Source organism: Momordica charantia, assembly GCF_013281855.1.
Source record: "Momordica charantia cultivar OHB3-1 chromosome 10 unlocalized genomic scaffold, Mcharantia_2.0 BLBB01000010.1, whole genome shotgun sequence".
NCBI classification, from domain to species: domain Eukaryota; kingdom Viridiplantae; phylum Streptophyta; class Magnoliopsida; order Cucurbitales; family Cucurbitaceae; genus Momordica; species Momordica charantia.
The window spans coordinates 20,518,501-20,533,051 of NW_028275158.1; the positions used below are offsets into that span (position 1 = coordinate 20,518,501).

The 14,551-nt window shown below is 36.1% G+C and overlaps 1 protein-coding gene across 1 annotated transcript; it reads left to right on the forward strand.

Annotated features, from left to right (window-relative positions):
- The first annotated feature begins 669 nt into the window (after positions 1-669).
- On the forward strand, positions 670-14,271 carry LOC111021383 (O-fucosyltransferase family protein). The gene is made up of 9 exons (XM_022298334.2): positions 670-1,458; positions 1,586-1,676; positions 2,917-2,993; positions 3,202-3,290; positions 3,399-3,588; positions 3,890-4,071; positions 11,812-11,914; positions 12,073-12,401; positions 13,425-14,271. The coding sequence occupies exons 1-9, from the start codon at positions 1,186-1,188 to the stop codon at positions 13,741-13,743; spliced, it is 1,653 nt and encodes a 550-aa protein (XP_022154026.1). The 5' UTR covers positions 670-1,185; the 3' UTR covers positions 13,744-14,271.
- Positions 14,272-14,551: the final 280 nt, after the last annotated feature.

The following is a 14,551-nucleotide window of genomic DNA, read 5'->3' on the forward strand; positions in this document are numbered from 1 at the left end:
TTTTAAAAAACTTATTAAAAAAAACACTCTTTTTAAATTAAAATTTACCAATATTAAATTATATCAATATTAGTACTATTTTGTCAAATTCTTTTATGGTATTACTAATATCGGTTCACCCCTTATATTATTTATTTATTATTTTTTTTTGGAGTACAATCCCTTATATGTTCTTATGTCAATATTGAACTATGATTATATAGAAATGTAAATGAAAATATCGACATGTCAATGCAAATTTAATACCCTAGCTAAAATATTATTCAAAAACTATAACAGCTAAATTAGTAATGAGATGTCAAAACGAGCCAAACGTAACAAGAAATTTCAAAAATAGCACAAAAAGAATACGTATTTATATATAACATTAGGTTTAGAATTTTACAAAAATACTTAATTACGAACTTATACAATCCTATGAGACCAACTAAAAATTATTTTTGCGAACTTAAACTTAGCTTAACTGATTAAAACGTCTTATTGTATTAAAAAAAAAACAGAAAACGCTACTGTGACAGTAAAAAAAAAAGGTAATGATATTATTATTGTAATTTAACAATTATTTATTTCTTATAAGGAGTGATTAGACTATATTGTCGAAACACCCAAAAAAAGAAAACGAGAAAAAAGAGAAGAGTGAAATGTCGATTCTGTCCTCGGAGAAATATGGAAATTCCCAGAAGGGCGTCGGCAATATGGACTGCCGTCAGGTGAGTGATCTTCTTCGGTTTCCTCATTAGCCGGAGTTCAGCTTTCTCTTTCTTCCCATTTTCAGTTATCGATCGCTTAATTCCCATTTTCTTTCCTCCATTTTCACTCCCATTTTCTCTTCAATCTTCTTCTAAATTCCTTCTGTAAATCCAAATCTTCTCCCCATTTCTACCACTGCAATGTAATGTAATCTAATCTGATTCTCTCCATCCTCCGACGAACTCTTCACCCTGCGCTCATTCGATTCAAAACCACGCTCTCCACTGCCCGATCACGATTTCTAGGGTTTCTGCTTCAACTTCCGAGTTCGCATTTGCCTTGTAATTGTTTGCATTGTTGTTTTTTTGTTCTCTCTCTCGCATTCTCTACCGGGCTTTTGCGTTTTCTTCATTCGGAATACGGGACCTTAGGGGAATTTCGACCATGGATATTGGTGTTATTATGCTCGTGTAATTAGGCGGGAGCTGGGGTTGAATGGGAGTGGCGAAATCTTGGAGGTTTAGCTTGATATCAGCGAACCTGGCTCTGTTACAGCCGCAGAATAGTGGGAATAGTTATGCCATTAGTAACAAGAATGTACTGTCGAGATCAGCGTCGACGCAGAGGAAGACGACGTTCTCCTGGTCGGTGTTGTGTGGCGTGATGCTATTTGCGTTAGGTTTAATTTCCTTGTTCACGGGCCATGTCGCTTCTGATCTTGAATGGTACTCTCAGCACTTAGTTAACAGGAGGCTCTACTCCAGTCTGGTAATTTGTACTCTATTTATCTCTGCACGTTAAATGTGTTGTCGTGGGAAATTGTGTGGGTTTTACTCGAAGGATGTTTTTCGGAAGAGCGGGTTCGTTAAAGTTCATCGTTGATCTGAATTTCTAGGATGGAGCAAGTCGCAGGCCGATCAATATCTGGGAATCTAAGCTTTCGAAGAACTATTATGGATGCAGCAAAAGAAGCCCAGGTTTTGCTCGTAAGTTGATACACTTACCATCGCTCTCTGTAGGAGGATTTTGGCGTCGCTTGTTTTAATTGGGCGTTTTTATTTTGAATTATTTTTTTATTCATTTTTGGTGATTTTTTACTTCCATGCTATTTCGATGTGTAATTTGGGAAGTTGACAATGAAGCCTACTGTTGGTGGTATGCACTCCCTTTAAACCCTTTCAACTAAGCTCCCAGAGATTGCTTTCTTGAAATATCTGCTTAGGATTTCAATACAATATTTTCTACCCTCCAGGTTGGAGGAATCTGTCCTTGTAAATTCTGTCTCCCTGTTTGTGGTCTTAATTTTTTGCTTCTTCACTATCACATTTGAAAATATTTTGTTTCCTAGAAGAGGTGCCAAATGCGAAAGCTGAATTCCTATTGATGCTTGTTGTTGAGGATTTAATTAATCATGGCTACTGGGGAGGCATCTATAGATGTTAATTCCTCAGGGACTTGTTGAGATTGGTGGTGTTGTCATTGTTCTTTCTTCTCTCTCTCTCTGTTTTTATTTATTTCTTTTTTTGGTATAGGTCACCCTTGAAAAAGAAAAATTCAGTTAAATATATGATACGATGGTTGATATATTTTTCCTCAATACCTTTTGGGTATTTTGGTGAGCTGGCTTGATACCTTTATTATTTCCTCATTCCTTATTACCTTGGGTGCTAGTAAAGTATATGATGTTAGATAAATATACTAGCTTAGATGGGACGCCAATGTCTTCTTTTCTTGTATGACTACCTTCATGCCACCCGAGTTTTTATTCTTTTGCATATATAATTATTTGTTCAACATGTAGGAGGTTTACTTTTTACCACGTATGTTCCCTTCCTCTCTACTTGAATGTTTTTCCAACTACTTAACTGCCTGGTAATTCATTTTTCATGTGCAACAAAGAATTGGGATCATTCTATTGCTGTGCATAACCTTTACAAGGAACACCTAGCTTGAGATGCATTTTTTCAAATTGTACCTTTGAGTGGAATATATGAGCATTTAGACTCCTTGATCGATGGTACGGTTGTTTGTTAGCTGTTAACAATTAGTTGTCAGTTGGTTAGCAGATGACAGTTGGATCCTGTCAGTATATAATATTGGTGTCCTGCTTAACTGCCAAAGTCAACACTCTTGAAACTTCTCATTGTATCCCTACATGATTCATTCTATTGATGTCTATAATTTGATATGGACATTTTCCCCCTAATACTATGACTGGAAATCCAGCTGCTGTTAATGAGAAGTCATCAAATGGCTACTTGCTTATTGCAACCAGTGGAGGCTTGAATCAGCAGAGAACAGGAGTAAGTGATGTTTTTTTTTGTAACATTTTTGTGTCAGAATGTAGAGTAGAAAATCTAATGCATAAATAAATTCTATCTTATCATGATTATGTCATCTTTGACCATTGACATCAGGTTCCAAAAGATTCTTGGATCAATTGTTTCCTAAAAATTTCCAATTATTAATAATCTTTGAAATTAATGCGTGAAATGTGTTTCTGTTGCTTAGATAACAGATGCTGTGGCAGTTGCCCGAATCCTTAATGCTACACTTGTGGTACCTGAGTTGGATCATCATTCCTATTGGAAGGATGATAGGTACTTAAAGATCATTGACCCATGAATTGTAGCTTTAACCTTTTTCCTAGTTTTTTCTATTTTCTTATGATAGTAATTGTTCATGCAAGTCTTTCTTGGTATGTGCAGTGACTTTGTCAACATTTTTGATGTTGGTTGGTTCATTTCCTCCCTCTCAAAAGATGTGACTATCGTTGAAAGAGTTCCTGATAAAGTCATGCGTTCAATGGAGAAACCTCCCTATACCATGCGCGTCCCTAGAAAATCAGAGCCTGAATACTATCTTGATCAAGTTCTCCCTATACTTTTAAGGAGACGTGTAAGGCCATTTCACCAACATTTTGCTGATGCATTCAGTGTTTATTTAATTTTTTTTTTCTGGAAATTAATCGTTTCATACATTTTTTTAGACAAATAATTTCTTGCACACCACTTTAAGATATTTCTTTCTAGAATACACAAGATTTGATAAAACCACCATGCTTTCAACTGTGAAGAACTAGTATTGGAATTGTACTGTGGGGACATAAATATCTGTGTTACTAATGATCTCATGCCATATTGAAATGTCAGTTTTATGTCATTACCAAAGGGGGAATTTTGTTGATGTAAATTTGCAGGTTGTCCAGTTGACAAAGTTTGATTATAGGCTTTCAAATATGCTTGATGAAGAGCTACAGAGGTTGCGCTGTCGAGCTAATTATCATGCCCTGAAATTTGTAAAACCTATAGAAGATCTTGGTCACAGACTTGTGAAGAGAATGAGAAAGATGGCAAAACGTTACATTGCCATTCACTTGAGGTTTATTCTTATTTACCTTATTCAGAATTTTGTTTGCTACTTGACCGTACCATAGTATTGTTGTCCTGTATTTGCAGTGCTAGTCATCTGGTAGTTATTCTATATGTTTTCATTTTCCTTTTTCTTTTTAATTAAGAAACAGAAACATATACGCTTGTCTGGTAAAAAATGTTCTTGGTCCGAACTTGATTGTACTGGTAATCTGTAGATTATATGTTAAAGACCCTGTTATCTTCATCACTCGTTGAGGGACACGCAAGCTTGACCACTTAACGGGGGAAAAAAATCACTCCCCCTCCCTCTTTTTAATTTTTAATTTTTATAACAAAAAACAAACTTTTATTAATGAAACATTACTAAAGTGCTCAGAAGATACGAACTCCTGGGGAGTTGGAAAAAGAAATAACACAATAGAACTATCTAAGAACAAAAGCTTCCCATGAGGTTAAAATGACGCCACCATTGAGATGCTTAGAACTTAGCTAATTCAAAACAATCAAAGACCTCTCCTTAAAAATACTCCTCTTACATCTTAACAATATACCCCCAAAGACCTTGCATGCCCAAGAACCATCGCTTTCTTTACAATTGGGGAATTACCAAGTGTTTCCCTAGAGAATCCTTATACTCTTGAGTTAAACACAAACTTAAAACTAAGCAACCATAGGAACTTGGCACTTGCTTATTCTCTCAATGATATTTTGGCTAATTTTTTACTTGTAACCTCTTTTGGTTTGGGGTTGGGGTTCGCTCTCCTCCCTTTCGATTGTATATTTCATTGATTTATGAAATATCTCTGTTTCTAGTTAAAAAAATGCAAAACAAAACAAAACTTGGCACTTACTACAGATACTGTGAGAAAATGGAAAGTGAATTGTTAAAGGTTGATGATCCTTATATCACTCGGACAATCTCATCTTCTGTGGCACATGATGTTTTAATTTATTTTTGTATATATAATGGTGATTATAAATAATTTTGATGTTTTTCACTTTTGTTTTATTTAAATGATGGGATCTCCGGAAGGTGATAATTACTGATCTTTGAGGAATAGTTGGCCTGAACTGGATTAACAAACTATCTTTCTGTAGACCCTTTTTTGGATGAGAAACAATAATTTGTTCTTTTTTTTTTAAATGTTTACGGGAATGAAATTTACAGAGAGCTTCCAAGGAATTACAGAAGGCATTTCAATTGGAAAAAATAATGGAGGCGGAATGATAACAAAATTCTGTAGATAAAGAACTCCAGAGGGAAGCATCAAAACAATAGCGCTCATATTTCCTCCCAATTCCAAACTCATGAAAAATGCTGTTTCCACTCGAGCCAAATGAACCTTGAGACCTTGGCTTTTTCTTTTATAACGGAGCTGCATGGCAAAGAGTGTAATCCCTTGCTGCTACAAGTGGGGGAGGGACAGATTCATGTTGAAGCTTTGAGGCAGTTTCCTCCAAACGTTGAAAGACAAAAAGCAGCTCAAAATAGGATCAACACTCACTTTTTGTAATTACGAAGGATGTACTAGCTTGGTTGGAGGGAACAATTAGGAAATCTACTTTGGACTTTGTCAATTCTTCTATCTTCATTAGTAGTATAGGAGCAACCATGAATATTCTCCATTAGTTCTAGCCAATCTTCCACCCTCCAGATCCAAAAGTTTCGTCCAGAGATCTAAAGTCCAGTAGCTTAATTGTGACTATTCTAGTCTGGACCTATCACAGCTTCTTATGCTTGGCGATGCTGAACAGATTGGAAATTTTTAAGCTGAGGGGACATCCATTAACCCAGAGTCCATCCAAAATAAGACTCCAGTACCTTGGCCTACCTTAAAGACCGTGCTCTTCATTAGATCATTTAAAGCAAGGATCTGTTTCCACGGACTACTATTGTTGGCAGTATTAGTTGATTTTAGAGGTCCCTCCAAAAGTCTCTCTTATGAGATCTTGGTGACCACTCTATGCCGAGAGTGGCTCTCTTTTCAATTATACTTCCACAACCATTTATATATTAGGGCAATATTTCTTGTTACAATGTCTTCAAACCTCCAGTCTCTGCAACAGGTTCTTGCCATCTCCATCAAACTAGGTGGCGACCCCCTTAAGATCTACTTCCTCCAAGAAGGTTCTCTTAGTTTCTTGGTTATATATTTAGCTATGCCAGTCGGTGCCTTGAATACAAACAAATAATACTGGCAAGTTCAAGGCCTTGGAAATCAATCTTGAAGCTTCAGAATCTGATTTTTGACTGTATATCACTCAAGATTGGTGATGTGGCAAACATCTCCTTTTGGGAAGATGTTTGTCTGTCGGATGATTCCTTAGCTCGAAAGATCCTTCTTCTTTTTTCACTTATCTTTCAGTGAACAGGATGCCGTTCGTGAATTTTGGGAGGCCGAATCGGGTGTTTGGAATCTCAAGGAATCTCAAATTGAGACAAAGTTTAAAAGATGAGGAAATTGATGAATGCGCTGAGCTTCTACGTTATCTCTCCACGGCTCATCTTATCAATCACCCGGGGACACCCTTTTGGAAGCTTGAAACAAGTGGTGTGTTCTCAACAATTCTCTCATAAGGGATCTATCTATGGAAAGATTGGTTGTTGCCTCACAATTGTATGGCTCCCAAAAAAGATAAAATTCTTTCTTGGGGGCTTAACCATAAAACTATGAACATCCAAGATAAACTCCAACTAAGGATGCCCTGGATATATCTCCGCAATGATTCTCACTATGCAAGAGCAATCTAGAATCACAACAACACATCTTCATTTTCTGTGAGTTTGTTGAAAATTCTTGGGCTCATTTTCTGACAACCTTTGCTATTCATATGGCTCTTCCAAATGATGCTCTGATTCTCCTCTAAAGCATCCCTGGAAATCACCCCTTAAAAAAGGAGCGCTCCTTTTGACCAGTTTTTTGATGCTGTAGTGTCCTTTTTTTTTTGGTTTTTTTTGTTACTTGGTGCAAATGTTCTCCCCTTTTTCACTACTATGTCTATCCTTCTCTGTTATCCAATTGGATAAGTTTTTTGTTTTTTTTTTGGGATAGGAAACAAATTTCATTGATAGCATGAAATATACAAAAATCCTATCCAAATGAAGTTACAAAAAAACTTCTCCAGTTGGATATAAGGGAATTAAGACTGTAACAATTAAAAGGATTTACACATTTAGACCAAGATAAAGCCAGAAAGGTAATGGAATCAATCAATTGTTGTGGCAAATGATCGATGTCTTAAAAAATTATGGAGTTCCTTTCTTTCCAAACCATCCAAATGAAAGCCCTATTGAATAAGTTTTTTGTAAATTCTTTGGATCAGGATTTGCCCCATCTTTTGTAATTTTATACCATCAATGAAATTGTTTCTTATTAAACAAGAATATCTGTAATTTGGTAAACTACTCAAGACTGCTTGACCTTAAGTTAATTTTCCACCTATTGAAATAAGGATCCTTCATTTATTCAGATAGGTTATACCATTATAGGCCTCCTCCAAACGAATCTTAATAATTTCACCTATTTTTCCCTCCTCCAATCCTCCTTCAACTTATTAGGAAGAAAAGTAGCTTAGAATTTAGCTATAGTTTTCAGCGAGCAAAACAGCTCGAGTATACACGGACTTCTGCACAAATTTTGAAATGGCCCGAGTCAAGCTAATGAGTGGGTAATATTACACGCCTTTTGCATCTACCTATCTAGGGATGGGGGCTATGAAAGCTTCATTTGTAGTAGTGTGGACTATTCTTCCCTAATAAACTCGTGGAAGAGTATCATGATATTTAGTTTGATAATGAAATTATGCAAAGAAGGATATGGTTTTCTGTTCAACGAAATACCTAATGTTTTAAAAGACTTCGGAGGCTTATGCCTCGAGGCAAGACTCTAACTTTTAGCCCTGAGACTTACGCCTTCTTTGGATCATAAGAGTCTTACATCTCTTTGAAGATGCATTGAGGCTTAAAGTCTTTACGCCTCGTGTAATAATTAGAATAATATTACTAATTTGACCAAGTTTTAAAAAATATGAAGGTTTCTTTGTGTATGGAATGATAATGCAGGAGCTGTAACAATTCAATCTATTACTACTTTTACTGCCTAGACTTTAAAAACATTGGAGACAAAAATTTATAGAATATAAGTCAATCATATTAGCAATAATAGTAGTGATATTAAGGATGCTCTTTTAGAATTTTTATTTAAGTGGCAATTAATAAGTGAGTTTATAATAATTTTATATAACTATTATATTTAGCAATACTTAATTACACAAATTTTAGATTTGTATAATTTTTTTAACTCAAATTCAGGCTTATGCCTCTTACCGCCTTGCGGGGCCACCTTTAGCCTTTTAGAATATTGGAAGTACCTATTTATTTCCACATGTTTTGTACGATCATGTTTCATTGGATTCTTTGCTGTGCTTACAGTTGTCTAATCTTCACAAAATATTTTTATTTGCTCTTCATTAGGGTTTGTGAGTTTAATAAGGACATTTTTTATCTGCGTTCCTTCACAATTCCATGACCCGTCGGTGTTACTTTTTCCTTTACACAGCTTCTAGGGACAACTAGTTGTTTCTTCTTTCTTTGCCACTTGACCAAATTTTCCATGTGCAATATCGAAAAGTGGACATCTTTAAGGAGTTAATTTTGTCCAGTCTGTCTCAATCTAAATCTCTACATTTTTTGTGTTCTTGAAGTAGAGTCCTTCACTTTGAATTCTTTGTAGATATATTACTATTTTGTAGAGTCTACATTTGTTCTTAAGTAGGAACCTTCATGATTAGCCTTATTCTACTTACTATAAATCTAATGTTGGATCCGGTCTGAGTTAAATTGATGAGCTTTCCGGCAAAATTGTTGATGTTTACTTTTGTCCCCAGTACTTGTATCTTTGAACTTCACATCATTCTCCATAGGAGCACTTGCTGGTTTACTTTCCATGATTTCAGTTTATTGTTCTGTTGCTGCTCAACTTTGGGACTAGGTTTTCCTCTCCTTTAATTAACTAGAAGTCCTTCCTAGAGAATCCAAAACTCTTTTCTCTTGTATTCACTATTCAGTGGTGGTTACCCTTTGAAAATGGAGAAAACATACTTTGGACTCAATTCATATTCATTACAGCTTTTCTTTGAGCCACTTGACTCGAGAGAAATAGAAGAGTTTTCCAGGATGAAGGAAGATCCTTCAAGCTTTTTTGTCTTTTATTTTTGGATAATCTCACTTTTGTTACTTGGTGCAAATTATGTGTCCGCACTTCTTAATGCATTAAGTTTTCTTTGAGTCATCAGAGAGAAATAGGTTGAGGCTTTTCTCCTTTTCGTCTTAAAAACTTATTATGTTCAATGAAATTAATTTTCCTCTGACAGTGCTAGTTTTGGAATGATTTTGTTTGTTATAATTTGATTCTTCTTTTTGGCAATGAAATTAATTGTCTATCGGAAAAGACAAGAAGCTTATAAATAAGAACAACAACAAGAAAACGTAAACAAGATACCAAATTTGAAAGAGTTCATATTCTTAGATCAACAATGCAATAGATAGGGTCACAGTGGCTGTAGCAGTTCTGCATGGAGTCTGAGGGCACTTTTAAGAATCTGTGGAAAGCTATTTAGGCTACTCCATTTATTAAGTGGATTGAAAAGCCATCATCGAGCAACCATCTTTGAACAGGGACTCAAGGATGCAGAGATTGTTGAGTTGGCTGCCCTTTTCAACAGGGACTCCATTGCTTGGAGATTGGAATCCCATGGATCCTTCACTACAGCTCCCTCATTAAAGACCTCCAAAGCATCAACACATCATCTACTCCACTGGATCTTTATAGAGCAATATGGAAGGAATCCTACCCAAAGAAGATTAAGTTCTTCCTATGGGAAGCTAGCCACCAAGCATTGAATACTCATGACAAACTACAGCGACGCATGCCATACATGGCCTTATCTCCACAATGGTACCCTCTTTGCAAGCAAAGTCCATCGGACATGTATTCCTCACATGCCCCTACACAGCAGCTCTTTGGAACTAACTCTTACCCCTATTTGGATGGTCGGCTGCCCTCCCAACCGATATGTCTCAACTGCTTGCTTTGACTCTTGTGGGCCACCCATTCAAGAAAGAAAAAGCTAGCCTATGGATCCACTTCATTCGGGCTTTTCTTTGGATTACATGGAATGAACGGAACCGTCGAATCTTCCAAGCTTTGGAGCGCTCACCACATGCCACTTTTGAATCCATTGTTTTTTTGGTGATTACTTGGTGTAAATCCTCCCCCCTCTTCCACTCGTATAGCTTTGCCTCCTTATTGACAAATTGAAGAGCTTTTTTGTAACCCGCCTGTGGGTCCTCATTCTTTTTTGTAATCATCTCTCCCTTTGTTCCTTCATTTGTATCATCTTTTGGGTATAAGGTTGTATTATATGGCCTCTGTTTTGCCTTATTCAAGTAATTCCCCCAAAATTGTCTTGGGTTTCTGTTGGTCTTTGTCAGATAGAGAGCCAAATGATGTGTCAACTCTTCTTGGTTTGTCAAGGGACTTCCATGTTAGAGGAGGAGAAGGACCTTCGTTTTTGGGCCCTCAACCCTTGAGGGTTTTCACCGAGCTCTCTCTTTCGTATTTTGTGTAACCCTTCCCTCCTAGATCCCCTGCATTCTCTTTTATTTGGAAGGTTAGGATCTTCAAGAAGGTCAAATTCTTTGCTGGGCAGGGCTCGCATGAAAAGTTATTACTATGGATTATAGTCAGAGGCATTCCTCCTTTTTGATGGGAGTGCAATGGTGTATCTTGTGTAGAGGAGTGTCTGGAGATATTATTCATATACTTTGGAGTTGCAAGCTTGCTCAAACGATTTAGGACCTTTTTTGGAAGTTGTTCGGTTTTTGTTTGGCATGTAACAAAGACATTAGTTCTATGATGGAGGAGGTTTTGATGCATCCTCCCTTTTGAGATATCAACAAAGTTCCTTGTCAAGCCTTTTTTTTGTTATCTTTATAGGGTAATTGGATTGAGAGAAACAAGAGAATTTTCTTTCCTCTAACACATGCTCCCAAGAAAGCATCCTCATTTCAGCAGAAGCCTGAACAGGCAATCAGAGGAAGACTTGCTCCCGTAGCTGGGAAATTGGCAAAAATTGAGGAAGAAAAATTTTTCAATGGGAATCCTACCAAATCAAATTCAAATGTTGTTGAGCCATGTAGATCTAACCACCATATTCTAATTCTACCTCTGAAGATATTATTCATATACTAGTTTGCTCAGAAGATTTAGGACCTTTTTTTGAAGTCGTTTCGTGGCATGTAACAAAGACATTAGTTCTATAATGAGGAGGTTTTGTTATCTTTCTAGAGTATTTGGATGGAGAGAAATAATAGAATTTTTAGAGGGGTCGAGAGGATTGAGAATATATTTGGTCTCTTGTTAGGTTTGTGTGGGCTTCAGTTTCTGAGGATTTTTTTTTAAAATTATTAGTTATCTTATTCTTTTAGATTGAAGCTCTTTCTGATAAGGGTAGCTTAGAGCTTGTTGTGGCTCCTTTTGTTGATCTATTTTTTTTTGTATGTCCTTGTATTTTTTTAAAACTTGGTTTCGCTTAAAAAAATTAATTGGTGACACTTTAAATACTTATGATTCTGTGGATGTCCATAAACACTCTTACATGTGCAGCATGTAGATTAACTAATAGATACATTTCTGTTAGTATAAGTTTTTATTTCTTTGTAAATGTATCGATTGTTTTTATGTAGGTTTGAGCCTGATATGCTAGCCTTCTCCGGATGTTACTATGGTGGAGGTGAAAAGGAAAGGCGTGAACTGGGTGAAATAAGAAAGCGATGGACAACACTACCTGTAAGTAGTATTCCACCTGTTTTTGGGTTTCAAATTTATCTTTTAATATTACCTATTGATTTTAAAAACTTACTTAAGTATTGCTTCTTCATAAACTCTGCATATTTGGACATGCATGTGTTGTGAATAAAATAAATAATTTCATCATTGTTTTACAGGATGTAAGTGAAGAGGAAGAAAGGAAGAGAGGGAAATGCCCACTTACTCCCTATGAAGTGGGTCTGATGCTACGAGCACTTGGTTTTAAAAATGACAGTTATATTTATGTTGCGTCTGGTGAAATCTATGGTGGAGAGGAAACTCTGAACCCTCTTAGAGAACTTTTTCCAAATTTCTATACCAAGGAGATGCTTGCTGAGGCAGAGCTGAAACCCTTTCTTCCATACTCTTCCCGTCTTGCTGCCATCGACTACATTGTATGCAATGAGAGTAACGTATTTGTCACCAATAATAATGGAAACATGGCAAAGATTCTTGCTGGCGAGAGGTACAAATCTCATTTCTTTTCTATATTTGTTGCTGCATCATTATCAAGAATGAGATCATTAGTGTAGAGTTAAAAAAAAGGCTGTCTTTTTTCATCTTCCTGATGGGCCTCTGTGCTCTGCATGAGGATAAATTTGTACTTATTGACATCCAAATCTTGGAACTCTCCTCCCTGACCTCTTATTATAAGCTCTATATGTTCCTTGGGTTGCTGTTAAATGAGAAGATTCATATGCAAACTGATTCCCGGACTGTAAAGATTAAGGGCTTGTTTGGGATAGAGTTTTCAAAGTAGTTTTCTGTTTTTGTTTTTAAGCATTATATTAGGGTAGGTAGCTTGACAATTATTGTATACTCGAAATTACTATTTATAAACCCCTAGAAAGGACAACTCTTGTTCTAAAAAACAGCCATCGGTAAAAAGAAATAAAAAAACTAAAAATGGAAAAGAACTTTTAGAAAATAGTTATCCAAATATGTTTTTGTTGAACTTTTGTTCTAGAGCTCCCAACACCCCTTAATTTTTCACAATATAGCTTTTTTTGTATTTTTTCTTGAACTTTTATTGAGAATTGTTCAATATAGCACAACCAGTGTTTTAAAAGGCTGTAGTTCCTTTTTGAGGCGTTTTCTCCATAAGTGTGAGACATAAAGTGTTGAGACAATATAAAAAATATTGATAATAATTGATAATAATTATTATATAAAAATAGAGAGAAAATAACTCACTTCTATGCATTGTCATCCTAAAAGACTTTTAAAGTCTTTCTCAATCATGTATAAGTGAACTTTTACATTTTTGGAGAATAGGCCAAAAATTAATATGTTATTTACACGGGGCGTAAAGACCTCAAGTCTTTGGGCATTTTCATGCAGGCACAAGCCTCTCATGAGCCAAAGAATTTGTAAGCCTGGGACCTGCCTTAAATGCTTTTTGAAACATCAATAGATAGGAAGTTTAAAGTTCTTTTGTATAAATTTTGTCTTGCCTTCCTAACATTGTTCCATGATTTGTGTATTTTAGGAGGTATTCAGGTCATAAAAGGACCATTAGGCCAAATGCAAAAAGACTCAGTGCTTTGTTCATGGAGAAGAACGAGATGGATTGGGATACATTCGCCAGAAAGGTGAAGTCTTGCCAGCGAGGGTTCATGGGTGAGCCCGATGACTTGAAACGCGGTAAAGAATTTCATGAATTTCCTGACTCCTGTATTTGCGAGAAACCTTTCACTGAAAAAAAGAACGAAGCTGGAGGCATTCATCATGATTTGGAATGGAGAAGTAGTCAGGGATTATTGGAAAGGAGAAACTTGGTGGAGCCCATAACTTCTCCAGAGTATTAGACAGTTTTTTTCCAGGATGAAAAACGCATAGATCAAAAGGTGAGAGAGCCATCTCTCTGGGGCCATAGCATCTTCGTCCATGGCGTAGAAAGTTCGATCGGCCCTATCGGCTTCATCCATGGTATAGGAAGTTTGATCAATTGTTCATAACTTAGTTTTTGCCATAATTTCTAAGGTATATATAGATGTGTAGTTCTGTTCAAAACCTGCTGCTGCTCTAGTCTTTTATGCGCAAGCTAACACCCCCACTCCACCCTCTCTTGATTCATTTTATTTGATTGTGGAATTATGATGTATGAACTGAACCCATGTGACATGATGCTACGACTGGATACAGCTCGAGTCGAGAACGTGCTGCCAAATTGTGGCAAGCATTACTGACTTCACGTGATCGAGCCCGTCAGGTACTTGTGAGCCTAAGGTAATATTGGTATTTTGATCTTTGTTTTTCATCTATGTAACTTGTAATTTTAGAGAATTTTTGTTTACAAGCAAACATAATGGATCATTTTAGTTTCCCCCAAGCTATCCAGTGGAAGTTACAACTGTCCATCTAGAAAAGAGTTAATTAGGTTTGATTAACAATTATTATTATTATTATTTGAAATTTAAATGTATTCTTTTAAATGTTATAATTTCTTTCTGAAGTGATTAATTAATCTTGATCAATAGTATCCGATAGTGCGCAGAGAATTGATGTGTAAATCAAAATTATAGAATAAAATTGGACTTTTAGATGTAGCGTGTGTTTCTTTTTAACAACCCGAAATCAATAGCTCTTGCTTTTAGCTTTTTGCTCTTATAATTG

Excerpts from the sequence above, each read along its gene's own strand:
- LOC111021383 (XM_022298334.2), top strand. The coding sequence starts at position 1,186 with ATGGGAGTGGCGAAATCTTGGAGGTTTAGCTTGATATCAGCGAACCTG. Across the intron at positions 3,291-3,398 it reads TCCTATTGGAAGGATGATAG|TGACTTTGTCAACATTTTTG; the intron begins GTACTTAAAGAT and ends TGGTATGTGCAG. Across the intron at positions 4,072-11,811 it reads TACATTGCCATTCACTTGAG|GTTTGAGCCTGATATGCTAG; the intron begins GTTTATTCTTAT and ends GTTTTTATGTAG.